General features: G+C 30.0%; 1 protein-coding gene across 1 annotated transcript in view; it reads left to right on the forward strand.

Moving 5' to 3' along the window:
- Nucleotides 1–27,143, forward strand: part of LOC129969211 (uncharacterized) — a 145,972-nt gene that overhangs the window by 38,616 nt on the left and 80,213 nt on the right. Inside the window, exon 2 of the mRNA XM_056083663.1 lies at nt 22,964–23,016. Coding sequence (XP_055939638.1) covers nt 22,964–23,016 — 53 coding nt within the window. The remainder of the gene's footprint in view (nt 1–22,963; nt 23,017–27,143) is intronic.

Genomic DNA, 27,143 nt, shown 5'->3' on the forward strand with positions numbered 1-27,143 from the left:
TAGAGAATCTTATATTTGCCATCTCGTATTTTCTACTGCAAGATTTCAAAAATAATGTCCAAGTTTTGCGATTCTTAGTAAAAGCTCTTCTGATTATTATTTTTTCCTTTAATATAAATCCTGTATCATTAATGCAGAAGCATTCCACAACAGGATGGGGGGGGGAGGCGGATGCTTTATATCTATGACCTTGAATCCAGAAATCATCTACACCAAGAATTGAATATGGCGAGCATGCTCTATATTTATCACTCCTGTAATATTAATTCCAATTGATTTCGGCAGCTATCAGAAGAGTGGGCAATTATGACGGTCACGAGGCGCATCGCGAGACAAAAGCCTAGATAGGGTGTCCAATCAATCGGTTGGAAGCTCACCGAATAATCGGAACTGATCTGCCATAACGACCTCGAAACTGTCCCAGAATCGGCAACCTCCTTTGAGCCCACGCCCACGCTCTTTGACCCATTTCTAAGACCCGCTCTAGAAGGCTTTCTGCTGTCCTCACTTGAAGGGGGCTTCTGAAGTCTGTCAGGTTCTTCAAGACCTTGGGAATAGGTTCTTCGTTGTCAAGCGAGCATGGGTCATCCTCTGGATCGTTTCATAAATGAGAACAGAAGAGTGATGAATCATTCATTAAATTACAAAACCGGAGGAAGTCAAATAAATCTGTGTAATTTTGGATTTATCAAACTTCTTGATTTGACAGGATTATGTTGGATTTAAATTGTGTCCGCTAGTCCTGAGCAAACTAGCATTTTTATCGATTCTCAAATCGCTTTAAAACTTGTGGGATTATTAGTTTTTTACAGGTTCCACGCATAAGGTATTTCGTTGGTAAAATCTGAATTGAGCTATGAAATATAATTTCTTCTTGTCAACGCTCATGCTCATAAGTGAATCATCCATGGCCAGTTGTAATAAAGAGAATGTGTAAAACCACAGTTAAAAGCTTCATTTTTAACAAAATGTATTGAAGCGATTCATTAACACTTTTTTAATAAAAACATCTACTCGTTACAGAAAAAAAAAATCAATTCAGTGCTATACTTGATTTTATTATTTAGAAATTATTTTAAACATTTTTTGATCCACTCTGTGTTTTTTATAATTTCAGTTAATTCATAAATTAAATTAATTGCTTTGTAGTTTATTATTCCGATCAGATAAGAAATATAATTATGATGTACTTAAATAATTCCGACTTAAAGAAGGATTTCTTATTTCATCTTTGATAATCACATTTCTTTATGTTTTGTGTGACCCAGTAAAATTTAAAGTATCTTCCATAATAAATTTAGAAAGCACTTTTTGGATTTTTTTAGTAAACGTGAATTTGTTTAAGGATATTAGATAGACTTTTATTAGTTATATAAAAAAAATAGATTCATTTAATATTTCTTTTCAAGAATAACTATAATGAATTGACTGTACATGTCTTTCTTTTAAAATCTAAGAAAGTAGGTTTTTAGGTAAAAATCATTTCTATATTTGACATCGTTTCTTCTGTCAAAGAATCTTAGATCTACCATCCCAGATTTTTCTCTAAGTTATTCAAATCATTTTAATTTTCTCATTAATTTCTCCACCTCCATTTGATTGCAAATTGCTTTCATTCGTTTTAGATTTAAAACAGTATTTTCTGTTTGCTTCTATTTTCATTTGACGTTTCACAAAAACTCATAATTTTGTCTTCAAAAATATTTCTATCAAATATATTTGTTGGGGTAGGAAATAATAAAACCTCTATCAATTATAGATACATCCAACAGATTATTCTGATTAACTTACTGTTTACTCTTTGAGTAATTAATTGAAATCTTGAAAGATATGCAAGTAAAATTCAGATCTTATACTGTTTAATGATTCCTCCGAATGACAAATAAATTATACTGCAAAAAGGACATGAAACTTTTAATTTGCACTACTTCACAAATATAGCAAAACATTGGTAAAAATTAATTTGTAAGATTATATTCAACTTATACATTGTTAAATTAAATAGAAAAGCTTTTCTCAGTACCAAAGTTTCTCAGTAACTGGAAGTGACCAAAATATTCATTCCTTAAGAGAAAATATTACAAATTAGTATTTTTGGACACATGTATAAGCTCTGTGTTTCATTAAATGTTTTTCAGACTTAACTTTGCTCAAAGTTTCCCAATTCTCAATAATGCACACAATCATTTATCTTACTTTGAAAAAAAATAATGCTTAATAATAATTTTTCTTAGAATAGAATTACATTAAACCGTCCTTTTTGCTTTTTCATGCCGTGATAAGTCTAATTTAATTCATTGCACAACAAAGTTTATATATATCAGTTACTTATTTTGTTCAGATTTTTATATTAGAAACTGAGTCAGCCAATCAAAATCTAACATTGCATTACCATGGGAACAAAGTGTTTAAAATTTTTCCTGAAATTATAAAACCAATATAAGTAAGTGGGCGGTTCTTTCGATCGAATGACGTGTGAAGGAAAACATTCAGGTCATTCAGAATGGTCAGTCCACGCCTTTGCTTGGAAGGACAATGCTGGTCTGTTCCTAATCGCTCAATGTCTTTTGTTCTCTGGCAACAACAAAGTTGCGCATTTTGAGCCCGAACTGTTGCCGACGTGTTCTGCGACAAGGTGTTTTGTTTTGAGCATTTGTTCCGACTGGCTTTAATGCAAGACGCTTTGTTATTTTGTAAGTGACCAGGAAGTAAAAGCTACTTCAAAGCATCTAATGCAGAGATGGAATATATATGGTTTTCTTCGGATATTATCAAGAACAATTTATCCTTCTAGATTTTGTTTCATTTTGGCATCGGAGTAAGATATCTTCTATATGATCTCAGATTTGTTTTACCTGATAAATTGTCTCTTTCAAAAACAATAATAACAACCAAAAAAATATGAAAGAAATTTGATCATAATAAAATAGTGTCCGCAATTCTGAAAGTGACGGCAAAAAAAAATATTAGTGGAGCTCTGAAGTTTAATGAAAAAATATGTAATGCTTACTAAAGAGTTATTTCCGACAATGGCAATGTGCGTTATACAATCTTCATTATGATTTTTATGATGGCAGTACAAAAAATAAAAAAAGAAGTTTTTAGCTTTGGAAGGAATCTACTTTTATTAAAGATCTTTTACATTCCTAACATCAAATTTCCCCATTTAAATACTTTGAAAAAGTTTTGTTAAATTTGGTGGAACTTTCTGTTACTACATCCTGCTTTTATGCAAATAAAGAATTTTAACTAAGTATAATTTTTTTTAAAAATAAGTAACAGTTTTGGACATTGTTATAACAGTATTGTTATAAATATCATAAAGAAGGAAAAGAAACTACAAAACCGCAAAGATGTGTTACGTATGCCTTCCTAACAGCGATTTTACGAAATGCTTTCGTAAACATCTTTAATGGGGTAGTCATTCAACAACTCGTGCTGTAACATTTTTAACATATTTTTTTAATTTGTTCAAAATCTTGCTGTTAGCATTTCAAACGGAAGGAAATGTTTAGAATTTGAAATGGACTAATTTAAACACATTTCTGTTCGCACGAATTGGAAGAATTTCCCCTAAAAGAGCCTCCCCGTAACTACTTAGTCGAAAGGAGCAAACATTTTTGCCTGCGAGCCATTCATTCGCGACCATGCAGTCAAAAAATTAAAGCTGCTAGAAAAAAGTAACAAAAGAGCACTCGCACTCTTAATGCCTTCCCATCACACATTATTACTTCACAGACATCTCAGAGCCATCCATGCAAAAATCGACACAAAGAAGCTCTCTTTGCCACAGCTCGCTAGGCAGGGATGCGTCCATTACCATCTTGGTGCTCAAGGGGTCATGACCGTCCTTGGCGCAACCACTTTGCGAACCCTCCGAAATATCATCGATCTTCAAAACAAACAGCTCCGCAGTAGCAAATGTAAATGCTGGCCATTTCTTTTCTTGTTTTTTTCTTTCTCTCTCTCTCTCTATATATATATATTCTTATTTTTTCAATATTGCTTGGTTCTTGAGTTGGGGTGGGCGAAGAGCAGTCGTCCTTGGGCCTCCCCCCTCCTTCTTGTTTCTGTTCTATCGTCTTCCCACTCGTTATGGCCACTAATAACGACGATGGCAAGAATACAAGGGGAAAATTCCCTAATCATAGAGATGTGATCAAGATAAACGTCGATGGATCTCTTTCTCTACGTTTTGATTACAATTCTATAAGTGATTTAAACTACCACCTATTGTTAATCGTAATTTTTTTTTTAAATCTTTCTTTTTATATTACTATCATCATGTGAAAATGAATTTGCCGTCCCATTGCATTTGGATAATTTTCTTCAGGAACTTTTGATTTTTAAAAATGCATTTGCTTTAGGGGGCGGATTGATGATATGCAAGCTCGATGGTAGATGGGAAGAGGCAAAATTCAATTTAAGATGTATTCGATATGTTTATCACGCCATTCACGAAATGTTCTTTTTTTGCTAGAGTTTTAATGACTAAAACAACAGTCTTTTTAAATAAGAAAGAAGATAAAGGCAAAATTTGCAATTCTTAGAATTTCTTCATGTACTCTAAATCAATTAAGGTTACACCTGAAAATTGAGATTATATCTTAGTTTTCGAGGAGGGGGGGAGTTCTTATTTTTTTAGGTGTATATTCCATAGATCAAAGGTTAGTAATTTCTTAGATAACCAGTAAAGTATTAAGTAAAAAATCGTGTTGACATATCCTTGTTCTATTTACCATAACTTCACTAAATTCTACTTCGTATGAATCTCCATTTGTTGATTAATTATTATAAATTACATTTTAATAAATAATATTTTTTTATTTATTAAATAAAATTGGATGGATTGGATTTATTTAAAAAAATTGGATGGGTTCTGATATAATTGGGAGAGTGAAACGAAATACATTATTTGAGTTCCGTTTTCATTGACTTTTTTTTGTTGTTCTTTGAGAAAAATAACGTTCTTGTCTTATTATTTCCTTAAAGCAATTTTTCTGTCTACAGTAGTAGACAATTTTTTCATAATTTCGCCATTAAATTTTTATGCAAATGAAATGCAAGTTTAGAGGAAAATATGAATTGATTAGTTATTTCTAAAACATTTTAATTAAAGGAGTGAGGAGAAATCTCGGAGTTGAGAATTCAGTTTAAAATGCTGTTTTTATTTTTTCCCATACCTGTCGTTCGTCATTATTGAACCCCATTTAAACTCCCTAATAGGTAAAATAAGCAAACTTACAAAAAATATCTACAAATATAAAGAAATAAATGCAAAAACCACCAAATGTTCTGCCTCCAGTGGAAAAAATATTGCTGCCCACCCTTTAGTCGGTCTACCTACGCCTTATCCAAACACCAGCATGAGTAAAAGGGTTGGGCGCAGCCCGGAGGATTAACCTTTCCTTACAACGTCGATGAATGATCTGAGGTTTGTGTTTGTCCACAATTTTTACTACAGCCTTTAGGGCGCAGCGAATCTTTCCCATGGTTCCTCCGACAAGGTTGTTCATGGAAGGAGTGGGAGTGCTCAAACAATTAAACATACGTACTGGGATGTATGCCTCACACTGCGTGGCACATCCTGATGAAGCTGATTGAGTTGTTTGCTCGCTGATTTCTCCCAGTGTTTGAAGAAAAGTAATAAAAAATTATCAATGTTAAGGTCTTAAAGCTATTTGTACATTTGTTTTTGGTGAATAAATTGATTTTATTTGTCCTTATGGGCGCCGCTAATATTTTTTTACAAGAATTTGCTGAGTCAAGTTTACAAAAAGAAGTTTTAAAATTTTGAACACTTTCTAAATGTACAATTGCTTCTGCCTATATAATGCAATTATAGAAGATTTATTACGCTAGCGATTAACAATTAACAAAAGATTATAATATTTTATATTTATCTTCTTCCAAAATAATGGGATTTTTTTTACAATTAGGAATTTTTTATATATTTTATTATCTTACCATACGATTAAAGAATCCTAATAAGTTATTAGGGCAGGTATTTGGTAAAGCTTAAATAGAAATATCTTTTATTAACCGTGAACTTTACTAATATAAAATTTATTGAAATATATTCATTGTATTGTATAAATTTAGGCACAAATCATAGAATTAAAAAATATAGTATCTTTTAAAAAGATTATTGGAGCGATTATATAGAAATTACATAGAATTTTACATGCTTGCTGGAAGTGCTTAATATGATTACACTTGTAAGTGAAATCTCCATTTCATTTAAAACTTAAGTTTTGAAAAAGAATTGATCCGTATAGAATTAGACATGCACATGAACTTGAAATTTCTATTTTTAACGAAGTAAACAATGCACTGCTACTCATCTTTTAAAATAAAACAAAAATAAAACATCTATGCTTGCTCATTGGAGCAGCAATAATTACAATATAACATGCAAAAGTTTTAAACAATAATTTTTAATCTCCAATTTGTGTAGCCGGCCGCACTTCCTCGGCAAATTCTTCCTCATTCACGAGCTGTCAATATCTCTTTTCACCACACATTATTACTTCACAGACTCTTTTTACAGAATATCGCGTGCGTCGTCAAGGGTATCTATCAGAAATACGAGCGCTTGACTGGGCTTAAGGAAAATTCTTGACTAAGTTCCGGTGGGAAGTTTGCCTAAACATATCAGGAGTTTCTATGCGTGTTTGTGATATGTAACCGTGACTGGCATCTGTTGGTCATTCTTGTTCCTGCTTAAAATTGCTTGACGATTTTCTGGTAGTCTTGCATATGGTTGACTTTTATAGTTCAGACTGACTGATTCAAACGAGAAGTAGCTTTTCTCTCTTTTTTTTTATGCTTATCCTTCGCGAAATTAGTAATTTGATAAACGAATTTGTCGGAATGTCCTACAAATTTCGGCGTTTACTAGATTCCCATGCAATTAAAATTAATTTTACGGCTCTTTAGCAAAATGAGGCTACGATATCGAACGAATACATATATAAGCCCAGCTTGGCATACGAATAGCTCTTCATGGAACTTCAATAGGTTTAAGATTTTGTCCATCTTATTAATAATCGGCAGAAAAAGAAACGCGAATGAAGTTTGATTATCTGACAATGATCTAACCGATTAAATATTTTCACTGTTTTTATACATAGTTCTTAAGCAAATATATCACCAATCATCTTTCATATTTCAGAATATAAATCAGTAATCTTTTATAAAAAAAAGGGCTTAAATAATACTCAAAATAAAATTGACAATGCTGTCATATCGATAAAAAGCACTTTCTTAACTAAAATATACATGCTGACAAATGACAAAAATAAGGTGCCACCTACTGTTCTTGTCCTGCCAATGATTTAAGTTACATGATTTATTCTAAACAATGCTGAATAGAATCAGCTTAACTCTGTAGGCTGAAGGTGATGTCAGATAAATTCATAATACTTGGAATACAAGTGCTGAGAAGGAATAAAGATGAAAAGAAGAAAACACCTATTTCTCTTTAACAGATTTATAACGTGCCAACGGGTACAAAATTACGAAATTTACTTTTTTTCCTTCACAGCAATACCATCCTCCTTCACCTCCTCCCTCAAGACTTTATCCGCAGCAGATCGAAATACTCACATAAAATTTTGCTCAAAACCTCTCGACCTTTTCAGCATGAAGTTTTTATATGAGTGACACGCTAGCATAAGACCGTAATTTACTGCTAAAAAAAAGTATAGTGGTATCTTTTTTTTATGGCAGAGAGAAAAGAGTTCAGCGAAACTTAGAGCCATCAGGTCAGGGTGTTGGGAAAATAAAATAAAAGAGATGGAAAAAGGAGTTGATATTAAAAAAAAAGTGAAATGTGAAGGTCATTTGTGGTCTGCCAGAAGAGACATACCATCTTAATAGAACAGAAGTGCTTTTGGCTAGGGGGTTGGGCAAAAAAAAATTATAAAGGGAAATGCCTTTCAGATATGGAATTCTATAATGGCATGCTGGATAAAAAATGTTGTTTCTTTACACGAGTTTTCCAATTCTTGTTTCCATTCAGAATCATGTTCTAGAATATTTAAATTTGTTGAAGCAATTTTGTGACTTTTTTTAAGAATTCTGTGGAATTGCTTTGTTTCATTGATTTTACTCAAACATATTTCGAAATCCAATTTCCTGCATTCGGAAAGTTAACGTTTTTTATCATAAAAATAAATGTACACTCATATGATTCACTTTCATTTTTCCGCATCAAGTTAGTTTGGAATCAACTGTGCTTCCAATGAAAGGGGAAAAGACATGATGTCACCATAGCGTGAGATAGCGTATAATTATATAACATACGCAGTTGTGGAATTATATCACGTGTATCGACCACAAACATAAAAATTTCCAACTGATGTAAAACCTAACTTCTGAAGCGATACCAGGGAAGCCAAGTAAAGTTTATCTCATTATAGCTCTAATTCTAATATCATACATAAGAAGTGGTGAATTGATTAGTTTTGTTCGAAATTTTGAACTATAATTTGGAAAATTCTTTCAACTATTATACAAAGAAAAAAAAGCATCAAAAATTAAATTCCTTATTTTTATTTTGAATTATATTGCGATTCATTACAGTTTACGTTGAAAATCAATATAATTTTGCTCAAAGTACAGCTTTGTATTTCTATTTTTCTTTATAGTCATTGGGATTCTCTTTTATTTTTAAGATTCGAACAAAAACTAAATTCGATTTCATAAACTAAAGTCCATTTAAATATGCATTAGCTCCTTTAAAATTTGCCTTCACTTATGTTTTCTGAAATTTTGATTTGAATACGCATTTTGAAACGTAAATTTCAAAACGTATATTTCAAAATCGTTTATTGTTTTGTTTCAATTGTAATAAATATGATTATTTATCATTATTTAGAAACGTATTTCCTTAAATTTTATGCAAAAAAAGCACTTTAAAAATGCATTATTCACAACACAGAAGTCAAAAGTCATTAAATCGTCATTTTTTGGCCTTTCCATAATCCAGTAATACTTTCATTTAAGCGAATTTATGATGCAATTTGCATATACTGAAAAACAAATTAAGTAAACCATTATCAGTCCGTCTGCTTTGGCATTTTATTTTTCAAAACCTTACTGGCTGGTCAAGGATTAACAGAGAAGAATGTATTAAAGGCGGAGCCATCTCCAAACACCCAGGAAAGCGCGATGTCCACAAAAAAGGACATCCACTCGGCACGGTCCATTCAGTTGGGAAAGATGCTTATCGGCTAGTGTAAGTGGACTCACTGGGCAGTTAAAATCGCTTTTCTCTATTGTCTGACCATACGTTAAAAATAAACTCCCTGCTTCATTATTTTCTCTGCATGATCCCTATCATAAAGAGGTAAGTGTGCATTAAAATCTTATCGATATTTCCAACTTAGAAAGGATTCAATTCAAATAAAAATTGAGGAAGAAATATTAATAAAGAAAACGCTATATATATTTTTTTGGAGTTGAGAAAAAGTATTCCGCATCAAACTGTTCTTTATTGTAGTTAACTTTTTTATTGATTACAACTTTATTTTTTTACTTTTTTTTACCTCCTTTTGTTATCGTAGTAGATTGTGTATCACTTGCTCATTGTATTATATTTCCTGTAATGGTAACTATCTTGATGTATGCAATTTTCTAAAGATTTTTTTTTCTCCTTCTAAGTTCATGAAGCATTAAAACACATTTTTCTCCTTAAATTTGCTTCTTGGATGTTTTATTTAAATAAATTATTTGTTTTATTTAAAAAAAAGCTACAAAGAACATCTTTCGTCTTCATTCGAACATTTTATTGGTTTCAATATCAAATTTAAAAGTCATTTTGAAATGTAGCTGTCTTTAGACAAAAATGATGAAATAAATTTGTTGGTAATTCATGTGTCCTTAAATGGTCATTAGCGTATCACTTCTTTTTTTCAAAATTGTTTTTTTTTATCTTTGAATTTACTAAATTTGCCTTTTCAATAAAGCATTGACCTTTGAATTGTCTAGAATTCAAACAAAATGGCATTTTAAAACAGAAATTCAGTTTAAGTTCAGAGACTCTTTTTTTCTACTAGTTTCTTTTTGTAGCTATCGATTTGTCGTTTTCTTGCATTTTTTTAATTTTTCCTGTTAATTAATTACAAAACCGCTGCGGTAAAATATAAATTAATTTATGTTATGTTGGGTGTTTGTTTCTTGACGCCCAAATAACTCGATATTTCTTATGTGGGTTAAGCACAACCTATATTCTTCCAAAATGCTGAAAAACTTGAACTGATGAACTCGTTACTTTTACATAATAATGCGCATTGCGTCAGTTTTAATGAGTCCATGGGTGCTTCCCAGTATTTTTTTGTTTCGACTGCAGGAATATAATGGTAAACAAATCTGTTTCAAATATTCGAAAAAATTTTTTAATATTAGTTACACCCATTTTAAATTCCAAGATTTTATTAATTTTTGCGATTCTTTAGCGGCATAAGAAAAATTTTTTAAAAAAATTATTATCTGTTTATTTTTTTAAAAACATTTGTGCAACAAATTTGAGTAATAATAATTTTAAACCTTTAAACTGTTTAAATACGATTGTCATCATGAGATAATTTTTTTAAAAAACAAACTTAATATTAGTGTAAAATTTTTGCACCATTTTAAGTCTCAACTATCACTTTAAGAAGCAAAATGATAAAGCAAATAATAAATCTCCGTTTCATTTCTGTGTTTGAAATAATTATTGCAAATGAAAAACTTATCTTCAAAAAATCCTTCTATTATTGAATATACCAAACGTATTTCGGCGACATTCATTTATGGACAGGTAGATCTGTAAAATGTATATCTGTTTTTGTTTATTGTAAGATACTGTCGTGAAAAGAGAAAGAATCTGCTTGCTTATCTGGTCAATTACGTAAGAATGAAAAGCAACAATACTACATTTGCCGATTTGATTTCAATTAAGCACTTGCCATCTTGCAACCACTGAAAGATTCTTTCAGACCATCTTTTGCACTGAGTAAACAAAAGGTTGCCAGCGATTGATAGTCCCAAACAATGGACAATCTATTGAGATTAAGCGGATCGTCTCTCGGGGGTGTTTGGTCCTCTTGATTTCCGGTAACAAGCCCATCCCCGGTTCAGTGATCTCCGCAGGATGATTCCTTTATTCAAATCATGTTCAGGGATCGACAACCCTCTCTGGGAAGACCTGCTGACGTGCCATCGCCAGATTAAGTGTCCGCCATTTTTGCGTGTCCCGTAAGACGTTAATTTCTCATTGTTCAAAAAGAGCCATTTGGAATTCCGTTTGTCGAGTAGTCACGACAAAACAGACCTCAAGCTGCGAGGAAGTGACTGCAAAGGACTTTGGCTTTTTGAAAAAAAGCGCACCCGTTGCTTTTAATTATAGTCGAAGATTCTTATTTTTACTTTTGTCTTCTAAGTACTTAACGGATTCCTGGTGCCATTGTGAAAGGGGATTCTCTTTTTTAGCGGCTGTCTGCGCTCGGCTTGACGGCAATAAGTAGAATTAAATAGCAGTGTGGGTGCCCGCAATCTAAGCATAAAAGAAGTCTTTTATCCTCTTAGGTCAGGGTAATGTGATTCCGGTTGAGAATACAAAGTAAATATGAACACTTTTTTTTTTTACTGAAAGGATTGACTCGAATGCTCATAATGAATTCCTTTTTGCACTGCAGTTTTCAACCTCCACACCTCTATTTCGAAATAAAATTTCAAAGTTGACAACTTTCCTTTCAAACTGATTTTACTGTCTTTTCAATAAAATGTATTAAATTTTAACGATATTTAGAAGGAAATAATTCTTCATTAATTCATTTTTTTTTTCATGTTATGACAATCTTTAATTTTATGCAGATATGAAAGCTACAAAGAGAGCTAGAAAAAACTGTTCACGAAGAGATTTTACATTTTTTGCCCAATGGACGCTGCATTTGTAACAAAGGGAAAACATTTTCCTTATAAAATAAAATATTTTTCAGTAGATTAGAATTACAAATGAAAATTTTTAAGGATTTAAAAAAAAAGGCAGATATGGATGCTTCGAGCCCATAAATTAGGCAGATAAATATATTTCCAAAATATATTTTTTTTCTTTTATATGCATAAAATTTTTAACTTTTGGAAAATTCGATTATAAATAGAATTTTTTCTTAAATTATTTAAAATATTGATACTTAATCAACAATTGAAAGCATGGTTTTTATCTTCGTACATAGAATTAAGTAATTTTTTTATATTTCACTCCAGATAGAAAATTATTTTTCAGCAATACTTTCTCGCTACGATTATTTTGTGAGCTTTTATTCAACCATAGTATAGAAATCACAGTTAAAATTAACAAATTGCATTAGCGTTTTGGAAAAAAAAAAAGAGCACATGCAATTGTAAAGTATTGAGATAAATTGTTATAATAAAATTCATCGAGCATATTAAGAACAAATTGATAACTTTGATCGATTTCCATGTTATAAGCCGATTTAAGAAAGGTAAAAAAAAGGTATCAAAATTTCACAAATAATATATTTTCGCTAGTTTGAAGATTATTTAAACTTTACAAATCTTAATAAGATAAAAATTTAAAATCCAGATAATATGCGTATGAGTGATTTGCATGTTTTATTCATGTGCGTTACATAAGAAAAAAATGGATACTTGAGGTAAAATTCTCTATGGACAACGATTTTTTCAAACATATGAATGCATAACTGATTCATCCGCTGTCCTTTCATTGTTCTCGATCAGACCTTCAATCGTCAGTGAAAACCTTTACCGAAACTTTCACTGAAGGATGGAATAAGAAAAAAAAAAAAAATTGTGCTATAAAAATTCAAATTTGTTGCTAAAATTTCGCTGTCCCAGTGGAATTGTAAGCATTTCTGAGCTATTGTTTTCGGAAGGAAATCGAAAGGATCTCTAGCTTTCTCACTCTTTCTCGGAAATCGCCCTTCTGCCTGCATTGTTCCTATGTTTACTTTGTAATACAAGATGAATTTTTCCATGTAATGAGCCTTACAATGCCTATATAGGTAAGCGTGTATATAAATCCGATTCATCCTTCATCTAGGATTAATTCATCAAGATTCTTCTTCAAAAAGTTTATTAAAAGAAAGAATTCTTTTCTATTAGGAAATATATGCTTGCAATGTGACAGTTTATTGTTTCGAAGTATGGATGTTGAAATAGGATTATCATATTTTCCAAAGAAGACATAAGTTAATATGTCGTGAAAGGATATATTTCATTTTGTTTATTTCTTGGTTTATTCCTTCTCATTTAAAGACATGGATAATCCTTTTTATTGGAGGTTAGGGAAAAAATATATATATCGTCTTAACTGTTAAATCCCATAGAGTAATTAATATCGTTATCTCTTCTACTTTTAGATTATCTTAAATAGAAAGTATTGTTTTCTTCTTGTGGCCTTTTCCCTATCGAGAAAATATTCATTGTAAAAACTGAAATAGAACACGATCTTTGATTAGATAGTGTATTTAGAATGATTAAATTGTTGAATTTATCCTTTAGATATAAATAATAAAATAACCTCTTATTTTATGCAATAAAAATATTGCTAATTGTATTGAAAGTTTAAATATAATAAACTCACAACAAATTTATTTTTTAACCAATTAACTATTGAGATCTCTTTTGAAAATGCGTATCTAAATTGCCACATATATATATCTATATATAATTGCCATTGCATAAACTTGTCATAACGCAAAATGTTGTACTTTTTCCATGACGAATGCATTTCAAAAACAATTAACTGGTTAAAATGAATTTTACTTTTATTTTTGATACTATTCGTATAATTAAATAACCTTAAAAGTCAATCTCAAAACCTGAAACATTATGATTTTTTTATTAAAATTGACTCGAATTCTCGTTGAATATCAACAACTTAACATGCAAACCTGTCTTCCTAAGAGAAAATTTTAAATATGTAACCACAATGACACTTTTTATTAATGATGCGGTGAAAAATTGGAAGAAAAATCAATCGAGACGTAAACAACCATGTCAATGCAGCAATGACTAATAATGGGCGGGAAAGGATCCCAGAACGGAATGAAGACCGGCTAACTTTGATTTATGTCCACCAGAATGAAAAGAAGAGAAATTGGCAAATGAGTTATTCCGCGGACGTCTTGGCATTCATTGTGGTTGAAAAACCTCAAAAGGTTGCTAGAAAGATTACATCTCTTTTTCGGCGAGATAAACTAGCTATGCTCTAAAGTTTTCCTAGAAAGTTACAATTGATCATCTTTCGTAAAATGCTGTTTTTAATGGAACGTCACATTCACTGTGACGGATGAGAACAGTTGCCAATGTGGTGAAAGATTATGTTACACTTTTGCAATGAGATTTACCTTCTTCTTGATAATAATATCGACTGATGCCACTTGCGATCTCTGTTAAAAGTCATTTTCATTATACTCAGATTTAATGTAATAGTTCCTTCCCTTGAGGGTTATGGAACAGGTTCCTGGTTCAAAGGCATCCATAAAAAGTTACTTTATTTTTTGACATCAACAATATATTGGCGAAACATGGTTACATAAAAGAGTCCTAATGCAATACGTGCAAGTAATAATAAAACGGAAATACAAGATAAGTTTCTCATGATTTTTAAAACGCGTGAAAAGAAAACGTAAAAGATAAGAGTATATTTGTTGTAGTTGAAAGAAATTAAAAAATTTTATGCTGCGCAAGATAGCTATCTGTTGCTGTAGAAGAAATTTTGAAATAAAAATTGCAGTTTTCCTTAAATATATTTAGGAGAAAAAAAACCCAAAATCTGTATATCTTTTTTCAAAAGTTTTAGAATATATTTATGAGTTGAAATTCTGAAAGAATTCTAATTATTCATTCGCTCATAATTTTTATTATTCTTCAACTGCAACCTTCATGGCTAAACTGTATATAATGGAATGCTTGCTTGTAGACATTTTAAAAGCGTATAATAAAATTTTTTAAACGAATAGAAATAAAATATATATTAAAAAATTATTTGAAATTAAATAAATTTCGTTATAAATGCTCCAAATTTTCGGTAATTGTTCTTAGAGAAATTTATTTCCATTGTCCCCTTCTCTGTCTCGCTACTCTTGGCCAAAGAAATTTTCCACTCTTTAACATTATTCTTAGTAATTTTACTTTTAACTAGAGATTAAATTACAACACAAATTTACTTAAAATATCACTTATATATTTTTTTCGAATCATTAAATTAATGCTAAATGCTTTCCTTCTAAGCATAAAAGTTTGTCTGGGAGGAAATCCCTAAATTTATGTAACGCTAATCCAAGGAAATGACATTACGAAAGTGACTAATCCTATTGATAATGTTCATCTGCTGAACACCAAACGTAATTAATTATTCTAAAAAATACAAAAGAACGGAAATTTGAAAATGCAGTTTTCTTTGTCAATGGAAAGGTAAATGAATTCAAATGAGGTAATAAGCACATTAAAATTTGCATGATCCTTCTTCTAAGAGACTAAACATAGACGAAACCGTCAAGAAGATTGTAAATTCAGGTGTTACGAGGCTTTTCGAAAATGGTCATTTCCAAGTCGAATGACCATTTGTAATCAAAGTGTTACTGAAGAACTTGTTTTTTCTTCCTTGATGCATGTGTCTGTCATAGATTTAGTCAAGCAAAAAGATAATTTATAGAAATTTCGCATGAAAGACACGTCTTTTTTGAAAAACAAAGAGAAAATTCTTTTTTTTTTCTCTCTCTCATCTAAGTTTGTAGGCAATGGCAGTTAAAATTTTGAATTCCATAAGCTTGATTTAATCACTTTGAGAAAGTTCCCTTCATTTCGTTGAAATTTTTTTAATTGTTTAGTTTTCAAAAAAGGATAATCTCCAATGTATTGTCGTTACGGGAAGGACAAAAAGATGATATTTTTTTTTGAAACTATACAAAAAATTATCTGAAAGAAATATTATTTTGAAATTACTGTCCTAACTGTAATCAATACTTATTGATTTATAATACATACATATAACATGTAAAACAACTGCTTATTTAATGTAGAAAGGTAGAATTAGAATCCATAATAAATTTCGGAAGGAAATGAGGTTTGTCAGCAATATTTGTTCAATAATTTGTTTCAGTTTGTTCCCTCTTTTCATTCAGTTATATAATTCATTGCACATTAAGCGCTGATTAGTTTTATTTTAGACATTAAAAGATAAATATTCTTGATTTCAATATACATTATTCTGATACCTTGCAGATACTAGGATAATCATTAATATTCAAAATTAATATTTATCTACAAATTAAAATATGATTTTAATTCATACTAGATCACATGACAGAGAATCAGTGAGTATCCACTAGTATTAATAACACTTAACTAAAAACCATAAATGAATTAAAAAATCCAATAAATATCAAGGAAAATCTGCTCATACTGCTCCTATACTGATTCTGTTTGAACGGAATATCTCTTTATACTTGTCCATTCACATATTTCGTGATGAATGTCCATCTGTTTACGAAAAAATATTTTCAGAAAGGATGTCTTTCAGCTAAAACCGTGGTAAGATGTCTCTTACTAACCGTGGTAAATAAGTCTCTTATTAACCAACCCAAACCGAAAATGTTTAATCCCTGATGGTAATTTTAGTGTTCATGTGGTCCACAAAAATAGTCTATTTGCTGTAGAAATGAGTTCAAAATAACAAACGATTTAAAATAACAGATAACGAATTCCACCAGACCATTGGGAAGACCTGCGAGACGGTTTCCCTGCATTTAAACCAGAACTTTTTAACAGTAATTTTTGAACAGTAATTTTAAGGCTCATTTGGTCCACAAAAATTATGGTTCTGCAACGGAAACTTATAAAAACTCACACTTAGATTTTGAATCTATTCACCATGCATCAATCACAAATTGACTTTTCTGCATTTAAATAGTATTTTTTACATTTGCGATTCAAAAATTTGACACTTTTTGTTGTTATAGATAATTATTTTCAATCGACTTGTTTGTTCTCACGAAATTCTCGCTGGAATCTGTTTTAGAATGTAACAAATTAAATCATTTCCTATTGTATGCACCTGAATTGTAAGTGCATGAAAAACATCACGATCTTTCAGCACAGCCCTCGCTCAATTAGTTTTTGTCTGGAGTAATAGACACATCTCGCTTGCACGTCACTCGAGCGCAGGCTGCAATTATTGCTCTTAAAAGTGCATCGGCGTCTCCGGCTAAGTGTAAAACGAAAGGTAAACGGAACCATTAGCTAAAAACTCCTTTAGTTTCTTATTCCGGCGACAGTTTCTCAGGGGGAGAAATTTATGGCAACCACTCGAGCAAAGAATTCTACTTCTGAGACGTTCGAAATTCGCCCAAGGGGCTGCCAGAGAAAATAAGAAATAATAATCTGAGTCATCCGCTAATTAAAACTGATTTCCGAGTAGCGTGGAACAATCGTTGATCGTTCACAGACTTGATAAGCATGAAAAAAAAAAGAAGGCGAATCATTAAGCTTCACTGTAGATAATTTACTCGGTAATATTATACTTGTAGATATTAAAATGTTGTTTATCAAAGGAATTTATACTGATGTGTTATCACAGTTGTAATTATTACATGAATATCAGTTGTAGTATTTGTCATATCGCTGTTTTTATTTGTTTATCGTTTGGCAGCAAAAATTGTGATGATAGAAGCAAAAATGTTTACATTGGGTTGTATCGATAGTAGAAGAATTTAATGAAACGGTTTCAGAAATGAAAATCACAACATTTGTTTCGTTTTAAAAATACAAACATTTTATTTTTCCTATGGAAAAAATTATTGTTTATACAATCAATATATTCACGCGGAGGATCATAAAAAATAATGTTTGACAGAGAAATAAAATAGAGTCATTCTAACAATGTGTCAGTCTGAAAAATAGAGATAATTGCAAAGAACAGGAAATTCGCATAAATTGGAATTCATGCGAATCCTGATAATTTTAAAAGCAGATGCAAAATATTTTTTGAAAAATTATTATGCATTTAAAAAAACAAGTAAAAAAGATCAAGATGACAAATGGATTAGAATGTATAAAAAATCTACATAAAAGCGATTACACTCCAAAATTCAAAAAGAGTAATCAAACGAAATAAGCGAATCATTAAGCTACACTGTAGATAATTTAAATAAATGAATCCTTATTTTGATTTAAATTTCAAAACTTAACGACAGGAAGATTACTTAGAATTAGAACTGACAGAGTAATTATATATTTTTACTTAAAGATGCAGAATCCTGAAAAGTAATTAATTTTAAGAAAGGTAAAATGAAAAAAATAAAACCTATCATTCTACCAAAAAAACAGTTTTTCATTTATTCCAAGTAAATTAGATACCGCTCATGTTAAATTAAATTGGCTTATTGGTATTCTTTTAATCTTTGCATGAAAAAGAGATGAATATGTTTGGAGATTCAAGCAAGGATAATGTGACGATGATTTGACATTGAGGAACGATTCTTTAACCTTAAACTCATCTTTAATTCTGTTTTTCATAGAAAAAGCTAATTATATTTTTTTTAATTAAAGTGTATATTTTACTTATAAGTTTTTTTAAAAACTAAACGAAAGAATATATTTGTAATGATATCCCGTTAGAGGAGATCGGGAGAAAAAGAATTAAGTAATAAAAAAATAAATTTAGTCATTCCATTGGGGAAAAAACACTGTTGCTTCCGAAAAAGAATAATGAATTGTTTTAAAAAGTCATTTGTTTTCATTCTAAATTGGTTCAGTTAAGCTTGAATATTTTCTTTCAAAGCATTATTTCGCTAAAAAATAAAAAAAAAATCCAAACAGTATTTACTTTTAGAATTAGAACCAATGTTGCATACAAAATGAGATCGTCATTAGTAAGAATTATAAAAACATTATGGTAATACTTGTTCATTAAAAGAAACGCAGGCCGAAATTCATCTTTCTACTATTATGTTAAAAATTAGTTAGTTCCGCTGTAAGACAAAAACTGATTCTTGTTGAACAAAAAAAGTTGTAAGTAACAGTATTATTGTTTTGTAGCCCATTTACTTTTGCAGGACATTCGCATGTGTGAAACTTGTTTCGCTATCGTAAACTTTTAAGGTCCGGAAATTGCTACTGAAAACAATTCACTTATTATCATATTGTAAACATGATCTGAAAGCTAAACAGCTTTTGTTTTCATTCCTTTGTAAAGCCATTTTCATTTTTTTAAGTACATAACAATGAAAGGAGATAAAATATCAGGGCTACCTCCTCCTTTAAAGGAGCGCATTTTTTTAGATTTTTTTTTTCAAAACATTTTAGGGGATTTAGATATCTAAGACATTTATGCGTATTTATCTATTTCAAGAACGGAAAAGCTCAGACATCTCTCAACCAAATATGCCGAAATTTCATGGATACGATCTTTAACAGATTGAAATATTTCATCAGTCTGAGTCAAATTTTTATTTTGCCTTTTTTTTTTTTTTTTTTTTTTTTTTTTTGTTCCATTGTATATGAAGTGTAGAAAGAGTATTGTGAATCAATTTTTGATAATTTCCATTTTTCAGACCACCCTGAGTTTGAAAAACACATTTTTTGACAATTGTCAGTCCGTCTGTTTATCTGTGAACACAATTAAGAATAATTTGGTAAATGGACTTAAAATCAAATTTCAAGATTTCTGACAAATTTTCAGAGTAATCCGTTCAAAAGTAGTATGTCTGTCTTGCTGTTCGAGAACAAGTGAACTTAATAATTAAAAAACATAGAGAGAAAAATTCGGTACACCGGTTTAGCACCTGAAATGAGGTTTCTTATCAAATTTTGAATCAAATCCGTCAAATGATTGTTTGTCTGTCGGTCAGCCCTTTTGCATGCATACATGAGTGGGCATGATTTTTATTAAATGATTTTTCAAACCAAGGGATGTTACTGTAATTCTTCAGAATATTAAGAAGAAAATTATTAACAATTTCGATCATTTCTTTCGGTATTCTTTATATAAAAGAGCATAGTAAAAGACGAAAATAAAGGTACATAACTGAGGGCAAAGAAAAATTTGATTAAATGCATCTGTTTAAAAAAGTTTTTTGAAATTATTCAACGGAAATTTAGAGAATTGCTTGTAAGAAAATGACGATGGAAATAATGAATATTTATGCAATTTTTCTTATCAATAAGAGAACAATTTGACAATTAGAAGATATATCTTTCTTTATGGCCCTCAAATTCATGCATATTTTTTTTTTCATTTTAAATCGGGACCAATACTGCAATGTCAAAAACAGTAGAAGGAGAAAAAAAAAATCTGCATCAGTTCTCTGCAAAAGAAAAAGAAAACCACCAGCGAACTTTTTCGATGAGGCATGACAAAAGAAAAATAATAATTTCGAACAAAACCCAGTGCACTTATTGCGAACGAAATCCGCAAATGGATTTTGACGCGACCCCGAGCTTTCCCCATCGGTTTTAGACATGTAAAAGAAAATTCGATCAAATTGAGCATACCAACTGTGACAATGGGAATCACGTTTCTTCATCCGAGAGGTTCGCATAAAGGTCAGGACAACCCCTAACTTTGTCTGGAATCACGTAGGCTCTCGTGGTGTTGCTAAATCGAAAACAATTCATCTTACCGCCAGAAATCATCCATGTGACTTCATTATAATCGTCCGATATATCTGGGCTTAAAGTTTGGGAGGATAACAGTGTTAGCCAATATATTGAGTATTTCAACCAAAATTTTCGGAATACTGTTTATTATTTTATAGACTTTTTCCTTCTCTGTATACAGTTATTTTCTCACGGTAAATGTGAAAACTCTACAAAATTCAGGCTTAAAATTTCGATGTTTTTGCTTCGTTTCATCATGGTTGATTTATGCATTTTTATATTTCATAAAAATCTGATTAATAAGGAATGCTCAGTCAAATAAACCAATAAAATTAAACAATATCCTCCCAATATGAAGAAAAAAGGGGGAATTCTAATATTAAATAAAAAAAAACTTTTTATTTAATAAAAACAATCATAGAAATACTGTTGAGTTATGAAGTTTGATTATTTTAATTGTAAAGTCTCATTTCAATTTGAAATTAATTGATTATCAACAGATGAATTCATATTAATCTGTTAATAATTAATAGCTTTGGAAATTGCTAATGCTTTTTTTTTCTTTAGATATTCTTTGTGATTCACTTCATTAATTATGTTTTAATTACGTAAGTAAAAAAAGACTGATTAAATCTAAAGATTAAGTAATACATTGTAATTAAAAGATGGAAATGGTTAGGGAGCTGCACGTTTTTTCAAATTGATACATATAAACATAGAATATAATCTCAAATCGATCAATTGTATTATTATTGTATTTTTTTAAATAATTATTTTGTGCAGGTATTAAAGAAATACTTAACATGATGAAATTACTTGAATATTATTCAATTGTTCACCAAATGCCCCATTGACAATGCTTCTCGTGGAACAGAATATTACGATTTATATATTTATTTATTGAAAGAGAAAAAAGAAACAAAAAATAAGCTTGCTTTCATTTGGGTAGATCTGGAAATTTGAAAACGGTTGCAAAGAACATAAAAATACAGATTATAACTCCAAAACAGAAGTAGAAAAAGCATTGATGTGCGAGACACGTATAGAAAGAACTGTTTAAAGCATGGTACGACCTAGATGGATATCTATTTTGCGTCCAGGTGCATTACTGGATTCAGGAGGAGTAAAAAGACAACGTTATTTGCAGTGATGAGAGATTTCTGAAAGAGGTTACTAGACCATTGCAAGTGGAATTGAATCGTATAGCTGAAAGTTGGGCCTTTCAACTCGGCTTTTGCAGAGTAGGGTGCCACGAAAATCAGATTACCCCCATTAGAGCTCTACCCCTTTTGATCGTTAAAGTTTTTTGTGGAAGGTTCTTAATCTCCCTTTTTAATGAATAAAAGGAGCGGGATCTTTCCCAAACGTGCATGTACGAATGATGCGCATGAGTGCACCTTTTCTTCTCTGCAAGCTCATGCATATCATGCTTAAACGCACATAAATGCAAGTAAACAGAATTTAAAAAAACTGGAATCTAGCAGTCTGAAACCAACCAGGTTTGAGACATGTTTTGTGAAATATAATCTTATTAAAATTCTACTAGTTTATATTTCCTTGGCGTTACCTGGAATAAACATAAAGAGAGAAAAAAAAAAGAAATATGCTGTAATTTTCTGATAAATATTGAAAAAGGAAACTGTTAAAGATTTCTAAAAACGAATTTTCACTTAACATAAAAAATAATATAAAATATATTTGCTTTCTTTCAATCCAGCAAAACATTCGCGATTTGCATTATAAGATAATAATAAAAAATACAAGACTGAAAAATTTAAAAGTTAAAGTGAATTCTCGCGGTTGGATCGTTAAAAGTCGATAGCCCGATACCACATAATAAATTAGTACATATTGCATCATTTCATGCATAACAATTTTAAAATTATTTAAAATGTTTTTTTCTCTATTATAGGCAGAGCTCCTTGCTTTGCTCACATCTCTCTTATACTTTTTAACTGTATGATGGATTTTTTTTTTTTTTGTATTTTCTATATTAAATCTCATGTTTATATCCATATGCCTTCATATTATAGCATAAGGGTTCGATCACTTCATATGCTCAAATCCATTTCGAGAAAATGCAACATATTTTTTTAAAATAGTATCGATAGATATACTCTTCTAAATTACCTCAACCAGATTAATAAGAACTCAAACTTGTATCACTGATTAAAGCATTATAAAAATTACTTTCAATAAAATGGTAGCTTCACTTATTTTTAATTATCATTTCTTCTAATCAAATGCAATGTTAATTTTATTTAGTAATGCAAATGTAAAACTTTATGTATATTTTTTCAGTCATGCTAATTTTTTTTTTTTTCCATTGCAGCTTTAACGGAAATGTTACTAGGGGTTCTTATATGGTTCAGTATTTCAACAACGGTAAGTACTTATTCTCTTACTTATAATCAGCTAATAAATGCATTGACATTATTAAATGAATGAAAAACATCTATAAATTAATTCTAAACTATTGTTATTTTAAACCATTTGCACAATCATATAAATTCAAAAACTAACTATCACGTCTATCTTTCAAGAACTTGTTTTGATAAATGTTCCTAGACAAAAACTGTTTTTTAGTATCATTTCAGACGAAGAATAAAAACCATCTACAAACAAAACTAATATTCATTTCAATTCGTAAGAGGAAGAAACATAAATAAAAACATTTTTTTTTTTTTTTTTTTTTTTTTTTTTTTTGTAATACACTACTGCTTCTGAACAAGTGTTGATCCACCCAATGGATTCTATATAGAATTTATGGAATAGAAATAATTTGTTACAAAATCGTTTGGTGAAAAATATAGCACATTCCAAAAGGAAATAAAACAAATGCATAAGAATATTCGAAAATAATGTTCAAATGAAATTGTTCCTAATAAATAGACTAGAAAAAAGATAATAAAAAATTTAGAAATTATTATCCAAGGATGTTTAAAGTGAGCTATTCTCGAAAATGGAAACTGAACAAATGATTCAATATTTTTGAATAAAATCTTAAATTTGAGAAAACCACATGTTTCCACCAAAATAAAATTTGTAAAGATAGAAATATTTTTTTTTTCCATTTTAAATTATACAAAAACTTTTGACAAATTTCAGGAGATTGGTTGAAAGGAACATTATAATTTTTTCCTGCTATGGAACAACCTTCTATCTGTTTAGGGCGGAGATAAGTACGCTCCGCCCACATGTGAGCGGCATTTCCGAAATATAAACAAATTATATTTCTCCATCAATTATGATTTTAATTTCGGAATATATATTATTAGAAATTCAGCATTTTTTATCGTTTTTAATGCGCCGTCAATCAAAGAGTAAAAAAGAAACTAAGCTTGCTTCATGATTTACATTTCCAAATTGTGATCTGACGCTATTCTTTCCATTTCAATAATAAATTAAGCTGTTCCTTTTAAATCTAATTTTAAAAAATTATGTAATTTCGAGGCCAGTATTCCCTTATCATTTTAAATGTATTAATGAATAATCATCATTGAAAATTATTTTCAAAGAAAAAAAAGAAGTGAAATAATTTTATAAGAATGTGAAATATCAGCAACTGTTATGTACTATCTTTTAAAATGTAATATTTAAACTTTGATAATAATGTAATATTTAAGCATATTTAATTAATATTAAATATGTTTTAAAATTTAATATTAAAAGACTATCATTCCAAGCATAACCCTACTTTATCATTTTGAATGCTTTCGTTACTAATGGAAGATCATTCACAGCAAAAAGGAACAAAACATGTTGCCATTTAGAAGCAGTTGTATAATTAATAATTCTTTTAAATCTGTCTAATATCTTAATCGTTTCTTTGTGCTCATGTGTCGACAGTGGAAGAATAATTGAAAGTACATCAAAATGTACCAAGTTGTTACGAAGCACAGCCTCTCATCAAAGTTCGTTAACCAGTTCAAGTTATCTCTAAGAATCAGAAAGGAAACGTTTCTTTTCTAACGCTATGAAACTGAAATAATTTTTTTCCCCAAGATTTGTCTCTGAGCAAGAATAGCGCCAAGAAAAACTTTATTCTGTATGTATATGCGCGTGTGTGTGAAAGAGAGAAAATTATATGGATGCAATCTTTTAGAAAAACGTGAGGCTCTTTTAGAAAAAAAAAAGTAAGTAGGCTCGAAAGTGAAATGATTACGAATTCGAGCAAGGCAGTCGCAATTCTAAAACAGTGATTTTGACATGTTTTTTTTTTTTTTTTTTTTTTTTTTTTGAAAATGAATGGAACAAAACACGTAACTGAAAAAACGAGGTGAGACGAGAAATGATTTAGGAAAGTGTAAACACAATTGCATGAGTACTCCATTAAGTATATGAGTGTTCCCTAATGAATACGTTGACGTATTCATATAAAAATTTCTGATCTCTTAAAGTATTATATTTAGCAGCAGAGACATCTAATGATCATTCCTTTTACAAAATTGTCCTTTTTTTCCTTTGGTTTTATTTCTTTACCCCATGTAACAATAACAATTACTGACCATGATGTGCTAATGCAAAATAAAAGAATTTCTGCTCAACTGAGCATGCGAATTAATACCATATTAGTTGAAAAAGTCTCGAGCTTTGAAACTGTTCCTCTAAAAAATTATTCCAGATTTATTTCAAATCTGAATGAAATATCTCAGACTTACTAAAAAATAAATCATATAACATTTTTTATCATTTTATTTAAAGTTGACTTCTGAAAGTTTATGTAGTCCAACTTTTACTATACATAAAATGCTATTAAATATCCTCTGCCTATATTGTTATTAATTGCTTGTGTGAGAGAGAGGCTTTGAAAAATAAAAAAAATTTGTAATGTATATGTTATAACTAAATTTTAGTTTAATTTAGCCATTTTTATGTCTCGTTTTGAAGCAACATAAAGGGATGAATCTCGTGTTTTATAACTGTAGTCAGATGATGACACTTGGACTAACGTTCTTCAGTGTCTTACTATATGATCCCCATGGAATTAGCATGTACCAGATCCATTTGCATAGTTGTTCTTCTTTGGTATATGATATAGAACTTCGAATCTCTCATCTCCAAAGCAAAAACTCACAACTAGGACCACTTAAGTTATTCAAATGTATCTGATTAAGAATCTCTCACCTTCAAAGCAGGAACTTTACCACTAGGACCACTTCAGAGTAGTTCTTCAGTGGTATCTGATTTAAAACTTAAAATCTCTCACCTCCGAAGCAAAATCTTCACCACTATTGGCACTTACATAGTAGTTCTTCAGGACCACTTCAGTGGATTTTGAACTTCAAATCTCTCACCTCCAAAGCCGAAACCCTACCACTAAACCGTGAGCAATGTACTGATTTAAAGTGACGTCATGCAAGAAATTACAAATAGATCACTTTGTTTTTCTCATTTCAGAAATATTTTTTTAAGATGAGCCATGCATAAAGAGACACGATTCACCATATAACCCAGAATTATTTAGTTCTTAGCTCTGGGTCTCGATTTGATCCCTCCTTTACTCTTCTTCAATATTTAAAGCCTCTAAAAATCTGTGAACGTAGTTACTTGAACAAATCAGCTTCAAAAAAGTATATAAAAAAGAATTCAAATATAGAATTTGAATTGAAAAAAAGAGAATAATTGCATATTTAAAACAATTGTAATAATCAGCTGAAACATGATTGAAAAGAATTAATAATAAGTTCCAGATTTTCTGTTTATTAATCTAGTGCTTCTTTTCTGCTTCTCCATCTACAATTTGTTTCTGAATCGTTTTGAACTCTAAAATATTTTGCCCAAAAATATGCTTAACTCGGTATATGATAATTAATCCTTTCAAATATATTCATTAATAATATTTTTATTTGTTATTTTTTAAAGGAAAGCAAAGAACTAAATAAAGTTGGAAATTATTTCAATTCTTATGATTGCGTATTAATTAACATCTTCATTCAATTATAATTTATTTCGTAATCCTTACACTTATAAAGAATTATTAAAATAATTTTTAAAATCTATAATTTTATAAATAAAAGAAAAAAATATAAGTAAAGGTTTATCTTATTAAAAACTAGTTTTTATCTTTTTAAAATAGTTGTTGTTAATCTTTTTTATCCTGAGCTTAAAATATTTATTTTATAAAATAAGGCAATAACTTCTCTGGAATAAATAAAAAAATCTTCACACTTTTTTTTTAAAAAGAGAAAGAAAAAAAATTAAACTGAGAATCGAATTTACAAATTCTTTTAAACATCGTTTCTGTTGGATAACAATAATTTGCTTAAAAGTATAATTTTAAACAAATCAGAAATCAATGCAGGAATGTAAATAAATTTAGGATGAAACATGTAAAATTAAATTTCTAAAATAACAAACATTTCGATGAATAATCTGTTGACATTTGTTACGCATGGCACTCAGTTCTATGACCATTTCAAACAGTTTTTAAAATTTTAGTTATTTACTTTAAAAAATACTAAGCTAATTCTGTTTGAACCAAGTTAATAATAAGAATAACAAATAAAACT

The sequence above is a fragment of the Argiope bruennichi genome, chromosome 5 (genome assembly GCF_947563725.1).
Source record: "Argiope bruennichi chromosome 5, qqArgBrue1.1, whole genome shotgun sequence".
In the NCBI taxonomy this organism is placed as follows: domain Eukaryota; kingdom Metazoa; phylum Arthropoda; class Arachnida; order Araneae; family Araneidae; genus Argiope; species Argiope bruennichi.